The sequence below is a fragment of the Phaethon aethereus genome, assembly GCF_964289735.1.
Source record: "Phaethon aethereus genome assembly, chromosome: 18".
Classification (NCBI taxonomy): domain Eukaryota; kingdom Metazoa; phylum Chordata; class Aves; order Phaethontiformes; family Phaethontidae; genus Phaethon; species Phaethon aethereus.
Genome location: NC_138594.1, coordinates 2,902,703 through 2,917,922, shown reverse-complemented (window position 1 = coordinate 2,917,922; position 15,220 = coordinate 2,902,703). Strand labels below are relative to the sequence as shown.

The 15,220-nt window shown below is 55.8% G+C and overlaps 1 protein-coding gene across 1 annotated transcript in view; it reads right to left on the bottom strand.

Moving 5' to 3' along the window:
- Nucleotides 1-15,220, bottom strand: part of NTN1 (netrin 1) — a gene marked incomplete at its 3' end in the record, with an annotated part of 107,050 nt that overhangs the window by 50,802 nt on the left and 41,028 nt on the right. The window contains exon 2 of the mRNA XM_082008233.1: nucleotides 1,961-2,149. Coding sequence (XP_081864359.1) covers nucleotides 1,961-2,149 — 189 coding nt within the window. The remainder of the gene's footprint in view (nucleotides 1-1,960; nucleotides 2,150-15,220) is intronic.

Here is a 15,220-nt window from a genome sequence, read left to right as displayed (position 1 = left end):
GGGCCAGGGGCCAGCAAGAACAAGTGGACAGGAGAGGGGGAGCAGGCTGCCTGGCTGGGGAGGAGAGCTGGGAAAAGCAGGAGCCAGGAAGGTCCTGGGAAATGCCGGGGTCAATGAGCCAGAGAGGGTAAAGCATGGACACCACTGCCAACGTGGGGCAGGGGCTGCCTTTCCCCTGGACGGAAAAGCTGGGGATGGAGAGAGGATGGGATCCACCCTACGCTCCAGCCGAGCATCCCCTCCCCGCTCCGTGCTCCCTGTGCTGATCCCAGGGGACTGGGATCCCTATGGATGCACACTGACCCCATGGCTGGGAAAGAGCACTCCTCTCCCCCAAATCCCACCACGTCCCCAGGAACCCCCATGCTGGGGAGGCAGCCAGGATAAACCAGAGCCCTGGGAAGAAGTTAACTGTGCTTGGGGAGGACTGGGAATCCCCCCCACCGCCCCAGCACCCCAAAACCCTTTCTAGGGAGCAGGAAGGTAAATGAGAACCAGGCTCTGGGCATCAGCAAATGCTTCTGCGAGCACACGGCTGCCGGGGTGAGGGATGCCCGCCCGCATCGCTGCCCGGCCCCGCTCGAGGAGACCCCACACCTACACAATCTCCCTTTGTTTGCCTGAACTTAACGCACTGTTACTTCGGCTGCGACCCAGCCGTGAAAGCAGAAATATGAACTTTATTACGACACATATCCGCTCGGGACCGGGGGCAAGGAGCAGCCTTGCTGCCGGAGCCGGGGTCCAGCCGGGATGCTCAGCACCAGGGCTGGCGCGGAAGCGGCTCAACCCCCTGGTACCCCTGCCTTCTGCCTCCTCGGACTCCGAAATGGCAGCTCCTCTCCCCCGCCGAGTCACGGGCTGGGTTCGCATCCCACCGGCCCGCGCGTCGGCTGAAGCTGTGGCTTGTTAGCGGCCTCAGCGCAGGACGGGTCGAAAATGCCTCGGTGAAACAGTTTTTACAAGGTGAAAAAAGTGGGAGTAGGGTTGTCTGAAGAAGCGATTTCTTTCTATGCTTTGGCAAAGAGTGTCTGTTTTTGGTGGGGGGAAAAAAAAAGCGCAACATTTTCATTAAAAAATTGAAAAAGCTGAAGACACAAAGCTTTCCAGCCAAAAATACCCAGTTTGGGCCAAAACGCTTTCCGTTTCTTGTTGAAATGAGTATTTAGAGAGAAAAGAGCTGAAGCTTTCTGCGGGAAACCTCAGCGTCTTCTGATCTGGCTTTTGAATGTTTCCTTGATTCCTGTAGCTGCATCTCAGGTTCAGGATTTATATCTCTTCCAGCAGACAGCTGAGAGTTAAAAAAGGCCATTTGCAGGATTTGTTCCTATTGCTGCTCCCGCCCCGGCTGAAGCCCTGCTCGCCTGTGGCCCTTCACATGCATGGCAGGGGAAGAGGAGACCTCAGAGAACTCCATTTGCTGAGCTCACAATAAATTTTTTTCCCATTTTGCTGTTCTCTCCTCGTCCTGAGGAGCGAAGCGTTTTGCGCGTGGGCTAAGCGCTGCCCGTGCCCCCGGCAGCGCTGGGGGGGCGGGTGGGAGCCGGGCGTTTGGAGGAGGCTGGTTTACAGATGCTGCATCTAAGCCCGTACCTGGATTTTGTGCGAGTGTGCCTGTACGTGCGTGCTGGCCGAGTTAGCTGCGGCTAGCAGAGCAGAGGAAGCATGGCTTGTAAGTGATAAAACAGCTCTTTTAACCTGAAATAATTTAAAGTCATCCTCAGCAGTGAGGACTTTTTGTATTTCAGCAGCCTCGTCCTCACCAGGAGGGTGGGGAGCCCAGGGAGAGGTGATGGCAGGGAATGTGGGGGCCAGAAAAGCCATTTCAAGGGCTTGGTCTGGCAGAAGGAGGGGCGGGAGGAGTTTGGTGAGAGCAAGAGCTGTGGAAGCAGAAGCGGCAGGACGGGGTCGGAGGAGAAGGAGACGTGCGGTCCCACCCGCCCCAGCCCTGACCCAGTACCTTTGCAGGCCTTGCGGTGGGAGATGGGCTTGCTGAGGTCGCGGTAGAAGCCCTCCTTGCAGTAGTGGCAGTGCCGCCCCGCAGTGTTGTGCCGGCAGTTCAGGCAGACGCCGCCGCTCTTGCGCCCCGACAGCTTGTAGAGCTCCATGTTGAAGCGGCACCGCCGGGCGTGGAGGTTGCAGTTGCAGGCTGCGGGAGGCAAAGAGCGGAGACCGTCAGCATCTGCTCCCGGCCGCGGAGGTGCCAACCTCAGGGGAGCCCGTGGGCGTGGGGCTGGGCACCCTCGAGGTCCCGCCTGGGGCGCGCCGCCGCGGCGGGGGTGGCACAGGATGGGGTGCTCTGGTGGCACCTCTGCCTATGGGAAGCCAACTGCTAAACTGCATCCCTCCCTGCCCACTGCTATGCGGTGAGTCCAGCTTTTTGGAGGGGAAGCTGAGGTCGCCAAGACCTCCTGTCATGATTGTGACTTGCGACAAACACGCTTTTTGCCTCTCCCCACTCTTAAAGTGAATTAAAAGCTGGGTGCAGGCAGGGCTGTGAGGGCAGGGAGCCTGTCCGTGGTTAGGGAACGGCAGCGCACAACCTCCCGGCTGCTCCTCCAGCTTTGTCACGAGCGCTGTGCCCCATGCGAGCACCGCTCGCCTCCCTTCTCATCTGCTCTCGCACCGTGGTGCTTCATATCGTGCTAACGCTCAGTGCAAAGACCCCCCCCAAACTGCTGCGGAACAACACCCCGGGAGCCCCCTCTGTCTGCCCCTGGGGGAAACGGCGTTTGCAACATCACCTGCCCGACCTTCCCAGTATTCCCACTCTCACCAGTCACGACACATGTGTGTGTGAGCTCCAAAGATCATTTCAAGACCTTCCTAGCCAGCTTCTTCCCTGGCTTTCCTTCCCACGCTTGGTACCTGTAGCACAAGGCTCCGTTACGCATCTGCAGCCCTGAATACGCCGACAAAACCTCACATCCGCATCCCTCGCCCCGCGCTGCCGGGACGGGGCCGGCCTGACGGTCAAACACCAGAAAGTCCCCCTCTGCTTTGATTGCACGTGCCATGGCTGAGCCTGCCGGGAGATGCCCAATTTCTCCACCATATGCAGCCTAATGTCAACACAGCGACTATTTTAACAGGGGCCTTTGCGAAGGACAACTGAAGGACTTCAAAAGCTTGACCCCTCGCCTGCCTCTCCCCAGAGCTGTCACTGGAACATCAAGAGGCAGTTGCTGGGGCTCTGTGCTTTGCCGAGAACTTTACAGCTTGTTTTCTTTTCCCTTTGCTTTTATTTGCTCTTCACCCCCGAACAATGCGTCTGTGCAATGCCAACCCACAGCTGGGCCTCGGCTCGGCACGAAGGTGTCACGGCTCTGGGCTTGTCACCTTCCTTTAGAGCAGAGACCTCCTAATCCCTCACTCCTTCCTGTTTACCTTATGGTGCTTGCCCAAAACAAAGACATGCTATATTTGCTTAATTATCAAATTTCAGCCCAGAAAATTACGGGGCAGTTCCGGATTGTTTATCACGAACAATCCGCAGCTAAGTCATGATGTGAAAGCCAAGGGGAGAGCAAAGTCCTCCGGACACGTCCGACCAGCGGGATGGAGACCACTCTCTCCGCGCGTTGCAATCTGAATTCCTCTGGCTGATGTGGTGAGGCCCAACCTCACGTCCCCACCAGACCCAAACGCTGGCAGAGCAGGAGAAGCGGTCACCAGCGTGCTAATGGTGAGAAGCCCGAGAGCGGCTCGCCAGCCGTGGGAAAGCAAGATTCCCAACACCAAGTGGGGCCACGACTTTGAACTCTCCTTAGATGAGCCCACCAGCCTCCGGGTGCATTTGTCGTCTCCCAAAGAGAGGATCATCAGGGAGGCCAGAGACACAGCTCCCGCACGCAGAGGGAACTGCTGCCTTTTAGATCCAGCCGGTCCCTCAGACACGTTTGCCGGTGCTGCAAGCACACTTTGAACAGCCCGTTTGCACCTAGAGGAAGCGCAGAGGCTTTTCTGCACCCCCACTTCCACCTTCCACACGGGAAGGACACTTCATGCTTTACTTGGAGCATCCCAGCAACCGCTCAGCGGCGGCATTCCCCTTCTCTGACGGCGTGCCCAGCAGCCCCCGCCAGCGCGGCGGCTGCACGGCGGTCAGCGCTGTGCAAAGGAAGGGATTAGAGGTGACTCCTGCCCTGCAGAAGGCATGAGCTACGCTTTGGGGAAGGAGGTGGTGGCGTTCTTGAAGTCCCAATCCTTGTTTTACAGAGGGGCAACCCGGATGCTGAGATTAAACTCTTTTCCTGGGCCCGCCGGGGGCACAGGGCTGAGGGCTGGTTCCTCCGCTCAGGGCAGAGCCTTCCCCCAGGCACGGACCGGCCGAGAAGGGCACCAGGGCTGTGACATGAAGGTTGTCCTCTTGACTATAGCTAGCCACCTGCATCAATGGTACCGGCCTCAGGACTCAGCTCAGGCAGAGGAAAAGAAGATTTAAGTCCCTCTTAAGCATCTCCGTTGTTCAAAGCCTTGAGACGCGCTAGCAGCTCTGCCTTTGGCACTACAGACCGTAGGGTTTAGTCCCTGTTGACCAACACAGGAGACTTTTCTCCAGGGGTGGCATGGCCTCCCTGAGACCTAGTTCTTCCTTGAAGCTGGCAGAAATGCATGTTTTCCAAAGAGCATGAAAGCTCACCTCCTAAAACTTGTGTTTTAAGAGAGCTGGACTTGGTACTTGAGTATTTTGCAAGATTGCATTGGCAAATCCTTTTTTAAAATTCAAAGCTGAGCCCACCCGAAGAGTGAGTGAAAATCTTCGCATTTCTTTGGGTTGCTTGATAAGCAGAAACGTTTTTGCAAAGCCAGGAAAGCAGAACTCCTGGGATTTTCTCAAGATCTTTGCAAATATTTCAGCTAGTCCCACCAGGGCAGAGCTGGGTGGGAACGCGGAGGAAGCAGTGGGGTGTGCAGAGCTGCTTGCAGCCCTGGTCCCGGGATCAATTTTGAATTGATCTTACAGGGATGGGAAAATCCAGCATCTGGAGAAGGGAAGAAGCTGAACCTCCCAAGAAGCTGCATGCAAGGAGCTCCCCAAAACAGCCGTCCCTGTCCTCATCCAGAGAAAATGACCTAAATGCTGTGTATGCTTCGGGGTATGAATCCTCTCAGGAGGGAGTGAATGAGCTGGCAGGAGGTGTGGGCTGGACGAGCCCCTCTCCCTTCCCAGTGTCCTTGCACTTGGCTCCGTGTGAGCTCCCCGCAAGCACCGCAGGCAGCCAGGGAATGAGGCCCGCCGTGATTTTTCAGCTTGTTTTGGCTCCGTCAGCTTGGCCTTGGCTCTGTCCTCTCCTACCTCCCGCACTCCCAGGCCACCAAGGGTGCCCGCTGGGCACCCATCACCTCCTAACTCCCCCCAACGGGTGCCTTCCCATCACCCACCCCCTCCTGATCCACCTGTTTCTGCAGACAGAAGAGGCCAAACTGACCCAAGGAGGGTGGTTTTATAATCAAAACGACTGTCTCCTGTGCTCCTCCTGAGTGCGCGGGTCCTGAGCGGCCGGCGCTATGCCAGGGCTAGCTGGCAGCTTTGTCTGTAGCCCGATGTACTTACAGATGACCGATGGGAGAGGCTTGGTCTGACTGAAGGAAAACAGCCACCCTATTTTTTCCTGACAATGCCGCATACGGACAGAAGAATTAGGGCAATGCAATAAATGACCCGTCGGCGTCAGAAAGTCCTTGCTGGGGACGAGGCTGGGACACGTCATGATGGGATCCATCACGCTGATGCGACATCCTGGGAGAAAACGGGCGGTGGGGGCCCGGAGATGCTGGGTGTGGGCAACACCCTGGCAAGCCGCTCTTGCCGGGATGCGGCCGTTAGGACCGACAGGACCCAGCAGCAGGTCGTGATGCTTTTTGATCCCGGCTCTGAATCTGTGCGTGGTCCCCGAGTGCCGTGGGCAGGGCGTGCGGCTCGCCCGGCCACATTTTCCCTGGACGGAGGCGCTCAGGAAACGCGGCTCCCGCCCACCCTCTCCCTTGCCCGATGGTTAATCCCCTGCTGTGCTAAAGCGTTTCGCCTCCTTCCCAACATGAAATGGCCTGGCTTTAATTTCCAGCCAGTGCCCCTTGGTTTGAATTTCCCTACCACAGTAAGCAGCTCTTTAGCAACTCATCTTTTCTTTCTATGAACATCTTTGCCGTCTGTAATAAAAACGTCCTCCCAATATTGGCATCACCTACACTGCCCACACTTTGCTTTTCACCCAGTGGAAAAGACACCCCTGGATGGGCTGGCGACCCAGCGCAGACCCAGCTCTGGGCAAAACTCGTGCCGGGTGCCGAGGCCTCTCCGATGAAACGTTTTGGCTCCGGTTGCTCGACTAAGCTCCGTGCTGCTGTCTCCTGCTCTCCTCTTTCTCTTATTTTGCCAAGGACCTCACTAGCCTTTTGTTCGCAGACTTTATTGCGCACAGATGTACAGAACTTCATCAAACAGCCCGTACCTGGGCCGCCAGGCTTCGATATGAATAACCAGATATCACTTAAACACAGATGTTCGGAAACCTGGAGAAGGTTGGAGCGGAAAAGAGGAAAGCTGTGGTTTGGAGCCGAGTGAAGAAAGTACAGCAGAAGCATCTCTGCGTTAAAAACAGTGCCTTGGTCAAATGAATCCATCGAAGAAGGTCAAGGCGGGCAGGATTTTCCATTTGGGAGAATGAAAGGAGATACGTGAATGGGAGGCGCAGGCTGGAGCTGTGCGGTGGGAGCTGTGGTTGTGGTCTTTTGTGCTGCCGCCGTGTCCCCCGGGCCCCGCGTCCCAGTGCCCTGCGTCTCCCAGGACGCATTCCTCTCCGCTGTTTTCATTCAGCAATGACAATGCTGCCCTTTCGAAAGACCCCACCCTTCCAAAACTTATATTTTGGCAATTTTCAAAATGCAAATTGCTTTTTAAACAAACGAAAACCCCAAAACATTTTGTTTTAATTTTTGCAAACAATAATTCGGGTGAGGGGGGAAGGGAAAGGGGAGGATAGAAGAAGCCAGGGGCTGAAAGTAATCTCTAAATTTGACTTGAATTTATGAATAGTCTCAGTATCCTTAAAATTGTCCTTTTCCCAGATAAGTTTTTTTGCCAGAAAATCACTAGCTCAGCCTGAGCCATTATTCCTCTTCCGCAGGAACAAGCCTTGCGCCCGTCGTCGCAGCCCCTGAGAGGGGCACGCTGCCCGTGCCCGTCTGGGGAGGGGCTTTGCTCCCAGGGCACCCCTGGAGATACCTTCAGGGATATCATTTTTGAGGGCCGTATCGGTCAAGGAAACCGCCGCCCTCAAACCAAAGAGAGGGGACAAGGGAGATGGCGCAGCCCGAGCCAGCGGGGGCTTGTCTGCTCGCTGGCCTGGGACGTGAAGAGAAAGCCCCGCCGGGCAGAGCGGGAGGGCGTCCCTGGGCCCTCCAGCACCGCGGCCCTTCCAGCGGCGTGAGGGTTTGGAGCAGCCGGGCGTGAAGCCGGAGCTGCTGGAGGAGCTGCCGCGCCGCGCTCTGCCACTGGTCCCTGCGGTCCCGCACGGGCTGCGGCCAGTCGGGCCCGAGAGCGATGTCGGGTGCTGTGGCCCTGCGGGATGGCCCCTGGGGGGCACGGGTGCTGCCCGAGCTGGGGAGGGGGGTCTGTTCCTGCTCGCTGCAGCAAAACGGCGAAGCGCGGGTGAACGTGGGCCACGGAGGCAGCGAAGCCCTCCCGGCGCAGCCAGCCTGCACGGCCCAGCAGCTGGGAGCCGTCGGGGCTGAGCGACCAGATCCGGTTCTGCTCGCAGGGCAGGCGGCCCCGCGCCCTCCCGTGTGGCTCGGTGCCACCCACCGCAGACCCAGTTGGCCGGCGCTAAACAAAAACGTTTGCTCGGGGAAATTCATTTGCGTGCGCTGCTAAGCCTGAGTAAGGAGGAGGGTCGGAAATCGGTTTGGTTTGCTCGAGCTAACCCACCAAAGGGGAAATCCGTGAGGGTATTGTGGCTGCAAGGGGGAGACGCGGGGTCTGCGCTAGGCCCCAGGTTTTTCTGACAGAGCAAAGAGATGGAGGAAAGGGTGCGGATGCACCGCAAAGTACGCAGCTACGGCTGGCATTGCCTCCGAAACCGGAGCCACAAACCCAGCTTGCAGCAGGAGCACGCGTGCACCCGTGTGGGGGAAGGAAAGCCTTATCCCTGCCAGTGCGCCCCAGAGACCCCCATGCTGCTGGGGCCAAAGGCTTTTTGGGTGACCCCTCGCGCTCCGACCTGCCCCCCACGACGCCAGATGCCTCCCGTCCGCCCCTCTCCCCCCACAAGACGCAACCCTGAGAGCGAGGAAAGGCCAAACTGCAAATGTAGGTGAAGCAGGAGAGAGGGTCCCGGGAAGGAACACGCTGGGAAAATCTTCCCGGCGGCACAAAATGGGGTTGGGCAACAGAAGACTTTTCCATGCGTGAAAAACCAGAGGAATGGCGATTCTGCGGCAAAGCTCTAGAGAAGATGGCATCAGAGCGACCCAGGGTCTCCCTGGGGGTGCTGCACACCCCGAGCGCTGTTCACTTCCCACTTTGCCCAGTTCCCAAACCCCACGTGCCCCACTGGGACCGGGGAGGCCCTGGAGATGTTCCCCTGTCGACATTTCTGCAAAGTATAACAACGCTCTGCAATACCAAATCCCAAGCTGGTAACAGCAACATTTACGCCTGCCTGAGATTTCCAATGACAAGGCCCTCATTTTCTTTTATGTAAAAAAATGCCAAACTCACTGTTTGGACTGAAATGTTTGAGACAGGGTGTCTGACTCAGGCTGAATATTTCTGGAAAATTTCCCGCTAAAATGATTCAGCTGCTAATAAGAAAAAAAGGCTACTGAAAAATACAGTGTTGTGCCAATGCTAACAAATTTGGGGATTTCTTTCCTTAAAGAAAATTATTGCCCTTATATTTGAAGCCAGGGCTTAAAAAGAAAAACATTGCTCCCTGGTAGGGTTGTGTCTTTTGCTGTCTCTAAGAAGAGCGGCTCAAACTTGTCCGAGTTTCTAAGTCACTGATAACTGGGGGACATGTTTGGTCAAAGCTGATAGAGTGCTGCAGATAAATTCCCTGAAGATTTTCTTTTCACTGGCCAAACCAAGCTCAAAACCAAGCCTGTAGAGACAGGGCAGTAGATGCTCATCCTGCCGGTGGACTCCTGGGTGCTGAGCGCGGCGGTGCCCACCCGCAGTGCTCCCTCCTGCCTTCGATACGAGATTCATCTCCGTACATCACACCTCCCCAACGGCGATGGTCATCGGCAGGCCCGTCAGCAGGAAGGGTGAACTTCCAGTAGATGCTTGGGAGTAGGTAGGAGATGCGAATGCTAAACAGCAGAACTTGACAGATTCAGCCCATGAACGTGTTTTGGGCATTGGTCTCAGCCCAGCAGAGAGTAGGGGTAAACCAGGCACGTCCATGGTAAACCAGTTGTCCATCAGCACCCATAGCCAACTCAAATACTGGCCATCAAAACTGGGCAGCAGACAGCTTGGCAAAGCCAACGGCCAGTATGTGGCTTCTGGCATGCGGTTTTGAGAACAGATACAGGGAGCAGGTCCAGAGCTGCTCATAGATCAAAGCCAAAAGAGGAAAGAACAAGTCCCATCACATCAGCTAGTTACTTTGTCAACGCTCACGATTATCAACTTTCCTCCAGTGCTGTGAGAGCAAAGCTCTTCCCAATAGCAGTAGATCCCTTCGGGGAGCACCTAGCAGCTGCTGTAAACCAGGGACGGTGGCTGCCCGTCCGTCCCTCCAGCCCCTCGTGCCACGGGAGCTGGTTCCAACAGCGACAGATACGACTCATGACAACCTGTGACATGAACGTGCCTGACTGTGGTCTGATAGATGTTTTTATTAATTGCAGGGAGGGAGATATTTTCATAACTGCTTCCACATTTATTAGTTCCAGACTGGATTGAAGCACTGAAATCTCACTAGGTATTTCCGAGCTGTCCACATGGTATTTCTGGCCCCGCAGGAAGCATCAGAGGAGCAACAGCAAGACTTATTCCTGGGAGATTTACAGATTTACAGCTCTTCAGATTATGAGCCAGATTTTAACAACCTCTGAGCAGTGGAGATCTCCCCATTGCTAGCCGGCACACGTGGCAAACAGCTGCTCGCAGCCAGCGAGGTCCCACTGATATGTGTATTCCTGCCTTGGACCCTTGGGGAGGTCTCCAGTGACCTGCGACGGCTCCTTCAAAGCCACCAGGCAGCTGACTGTCTATCAACAGGCAATGAGGATGGATGAGAAACCTGTGGGCCTGTTGTGTTGCACTGAAATGTTGAGATTTGTGGCAGCCTCTCACACAAGGCATTCTATCCCAAGACAAAAGCAGTCTTACTCAATACAGGATACAAATCACAAAGCAAGCCTAGCCCTAGCTCAGCACACACGGTTGTACTCAAAGTGCCTCGAAACGGGCTGCAAATTGGCTTTGCTTCCTCCAGCGAGTGTGCTGGGAGGGGACATTGGCTGCTCTTCAGCCGAGTCTGGAGTGGAGTCGTCTTCCATCTAGAGCACCTCTGCAAGCTGTCTGGAGATGCGGGCTTCAGCCTCAGAGTCTACACCATGAGCCTGCCCCAACAAAGACTGGAGGAGCCTTCTCTGAGGGGTGGGATGAGAGTTTCAGGAGGACCTCACCCGGGGGCTGACCTGGGCAGAGCATGTGCCAGGCACCCCTGTCCCGCACTGAAACTGCTAATACATGGCACCCACATGCAGGTCCCAGTGTGGCCAGTGAAGCGCTGGCGCTGGCAAGCACATTCTAGGTGATCTAGCAAGAGTTCCCTTTTCTTCAGTAGCCGTGGGATTTGACCAGGATATTTTCTCTGCAAATCAAGTATTGCACAGATAAACTTCAGCCTGGAAAGAGCTTAGTTAGTTTATTTTTTTTGAGAAAGGAAAAGTCAAGAAGTGAACCCTTTATTTCAGTCTGGGAGATGATACCAGGCTGTCATCAGCTTGCTTTATTTAATTGCACCATCCAAATCCAGCCTCCTGAGGTTGTAAATACTTTGAAATGAATTGTTTGCATCCCGTAACTCATCCAGATGCCATGCGAAGGCAGGAGCTAACCGGAGAGCTCACCCGACAGCCTACGGGTTATCAGAGAAAGCACACAGCCGCCGGCCCCGGCTCTGCTCACCCCAGCCCAGCTCCAAGGTGCTCGTTAAATGTCAATGTTTATTTAGAGTCCAAGAGGAATCCACTTGGGAACAATTTATCCACTTAGGCGCTGGCCTTGTGGTTTCCCTCTTATCTGGTACAGATCTCAGCAGCAGCTTTCCTCCGACCGCGGGGCGGGGGATTTGGTACTTTGCAAGAAGGCCTTTCTCCTCTCTCCACTCCACGCCACGGCGCTTACCACCTACCTGCCCAGACTGCTAACCTCTCCGGGCAGTTATGAACTGCTGCACGTTGAGCAGATGCTTTTCAAGGTGCCAAAACCAGCATCCCAGTCCTCAAGTGTCTCATCAACACTTTTGCGTTTCTGTCTTAAAAACAGGTCCTTGCAGCTCAAAAGGAGGGCACTTGGTGACGGGGATCGGAGCACTGCAAACCTCAAAATGATGCTCCAGCCCAGACCAAGGGGCAGGAGCCAGCGCACCCAGTGCACAGGCCAGCACCACGAGACATTTTCCTGTGAGTTTTCCTACATTTCTGACGCAGGAGTACATCAGTCACTTGAGGGTTAACGTCACAGCAGAAACAGATATTGAAAGAATTTGAACATTCAGAGCAAAGGTTACTCAAAATGCAAAAGGCCGGATAATGCAACCAACCCAGCAAAGAATCAAAAGATTTTAAAATCTGTATTAAAACTGCTCAGCCTAAAAGGACCAGGGGTACAAACAGCCTTAGCTCTGCTTCTACCACTGCCCCAAGGAGCCAGGAAACTTGGCCGTGGTTCCCTGACAGCCGAGGGGTGAAAGCAATGCAAAGCGGTTCTAAACTAGCTCAGGCTGTGATTCCTCCAGGGCAGACCCAGCTTAAAATGATGCCACTCATGTGCCCAGTCACTGCCTCGCCGGTTGTGCTAATTCAACCGCCTGTGAGGTCGGGCTGTGCCAGGCTCTAGTTTAAAAACAAACAAAGCGTGTTCAGGAACGTGTTGTGTTTTTTTAACCCTAGATCATTTCCCAATCTCATCTGGAGCAGGGCCAGGGGAATTGTAAAACCGGCCCCAGCCAGACCCACTACCAAAGGGACCCTGCGGCGGGGAGCTGGGGGCTGCTGCCAGAGCCCGTCACGAAGCCGCACGCAATCCCTGGCCGCTCATCTCCCCGCAAACCAGCTGCATCCCCTCCGAGGTGACACAGAGTCTGGGTCCCCGCACGGCTGCACCAGAAACACCTCTCTGAAGAGCGGATCCCACAGGATTTCCCTCTGGAGGCCGCGTCGGCACTGCTTTCTCCTTTCTCCTTTCGTCCTTCCCCGGCCATCGGTTTGATGCCGCCTGCCCTCCTCTCTGCCAGGATCGCATCGCCTCATCACCCCAGGCAGTGCCCGTGGCTGCATCTGTGTATTTACACTCCCCAGACCTCCGTACCCCCCTGCCAGCAGGAAAAGGGGACCCCTGCCCCGGTGACAGCATCCTTCTGGGTGGGACAGCATCCTTCTGGGTGGGACAGCATCCTTCTGGGAGCTGGGAAAGGATGCTCCCCTGCAGGCAGCTCCCACGGGTGACCCACGGAGTTGCTGTGTTACAACATGGACAAAAGCCCCAGGGAGAGGGACTCTCCAAGGGGATGGTCCTGTCCGTTTTGTCCCACACTGTGGGCCTGTTTGGGAGATGGTCCCGCCTGTGCCTGCAGATGCTGCTCCAGCCCTTGCCTCGTGCCGGGAGACGGAGCCCAGGGCGGCTTTGGGAGCACCCGCCGCGGCCTCCTCCTCTTTCCCGTGAATTACAAACCTCAGCTTGGCCACTTGACGTGCCAGACAGTAACACAAGCTTGACAGATGATGGCTCTTGGGAAGGGTTTTGGTTTCTCTCCGAGGCTGAGCTGGCTCAGGGGAGCAGTTGGCAGCTCAGTGCATTTGTTTCCACCCGGCGGAGCGGGGCCGAGCAGCCGTGCTGCCGTGGAGGGGCTGGCCACGCGGGCTGTCCCCGCTCAGTGCAACACAGCCAGGGCTCGCCAATTTTGCTGGGTGGCTCTTTCCCTGGTGAGGAGATGCTCCCAGCACAGTGCTCCTTCCCAGCCCGGGGGACAGACCAGGAGGGGCAGAAAACCCCATCCCTGCCCACGCCGACCCCAACCGCAGAGCCCTCGCTATGTCGAAAAGGCCACACAGGTCCAGAAAAGAGACCGAAGCCTTGAGCCACTCTAAGCTGCCAGAGCTGAGACTGAGTGTCACCCATTTTTTGAAAAATTTTTCCAATCCTGTTGTGTTAATTAATGCATTTCAAATTCTTGCTTCAGCTCTTATGCAGTGAAGAACCAGTGTCTTCCAAAGCAGAGATCAAGCACCACTGGTCCAAAATAAGTCTTGATCTTCCCTGCATAGTGGGTCTCTCTCTGTTTTTCTGGTAATAAGGCTCCCTAATCACTTTGGGCTGGTTCAGCTCACCAGCAGACAGCCCTAAAAAGGGCCTGAGCCTCCAGGAACCTGCAAAGTGCTCAGCTGAGGCAGGTGGGGCATGGGAGATGTCATTGCAGGAGCCTGGGGCTAGGCACCAACACAGCTCCTGCCTGTTACGCTAATAAAATGCAGTAGATTGCTGCAAATTAATCCCGGTTCAATCAACCCTACAGCGACTGTGAGAACAGGGGCCACCCGTCCCCCCATGCATGGCTGGAGGTCAGTGGGAAGCCGATCGCTGGCACACGTGTTTGTTCCCTCTGCTCTGCCCTCGTTCCTGCTCTACAAACACCCCAAAATTCGGTAGCTGTCGATGCCAAGGCAACCAGCAGAGTCAGCTCTGCCCCTTCCCAGCCCACCCCTGCCCACCACTGCCCCTCCCAAGGCACATTCTGCCATGGGCACACGCTTCCCTGGGCCACCACAGCTGGTGACAAACGCAGCTGTACCATCCCCTTCCCTGTGCTCTAGCACACAGATGAATTCCACCAGCTGCAGAGAAGGTCCTGCAATGAATCTGCTACTGAGCCCAGTATAATCCTGGCCAAGCCGCCTGTGACTCAGTTTCCCTTTCTGGAAGCAGGCCCGTGCCTCAGAGGAACCCTGGGAGAGTTTTGCTGGGGCAAAGGCTGAGAGCTCTGGGTAAGAGGAGCCAGAATTGTCTGCGGGTCTGCAGAAAGATGTTAGATGGGTTACAAAAATTCAGCTCTAGCTAGGAAACCTCAACAGAGATGGACTTTAATTCTGCTTCCAAGTCTTCCAAATGCTGCAACCACACAGTCCTGAACACAAATCCCAGCGGTTGATGGGGGAAGTACCCACCACCCACCCCACGTTACCCTGTCCCCCGTACCAGCTCTGGGCCGGCTTTCGAAACGCCACGCAGGTGTGAAGAGCTGGGGATGCCTGTGTTTGCTCGGCGATGCTCGCACCTTCGGGGCTGTGGACAAAGCTCTCCTTTGTGGCTGCCTGGGTAAACAGAGCTATCTTATCAGCGGGACGTTATCGGGGGATCTGAGAAAGAAGGAAAACTCCATTTTATGTGCCTGACCTCCCAATCAGCGTTATCATCGGCGAGGACATGGAAGTGTTTCACGGAGGTGTTGGGACAAGTTGTCTGCCCTGCTACCCCCAGCCCTGCGGGACGGCGGCTTTCGGCTCGGCGCTCCCCGGCCAGGCTGGGCAGTCCCGGGACTCCCCTGCAAAGCACCGGTGTGTTTTGTTTTCCTGGAGATTGGGGTTTTATCAAAAGCTGACAGGCTTATCCCACCTTATCAGGGGAGCAGTGCTACTGTTAATGGTTTTCTGTAACAGGCTCTGGGCAAAAATGTTGATTGCTGCCTGGGCTTGAGTAGGTCAGGGACGGCGGGCGGCCAACACGGATGAGCGCAGCATCCTCTGCCCGCTGTGGAGGTCTCTGCGGAAGGCAGCACTGCGCTCCCACGCGTGAAGGGGACTGTCCTGCACTGTCCTGCAATGTTTAACGTCAAGACCCCAGCACCTGTGAACATTAAAAGGTCATACCCCACCCTCTGCAAGGGCACAGTTGTCAGCTCGGGTGTCCCACACATGTGCCCATCTGGAACACGGTATTTCACCTTCTCACTTTCCCGCTGACTGCCATGGGATACGCTATTTT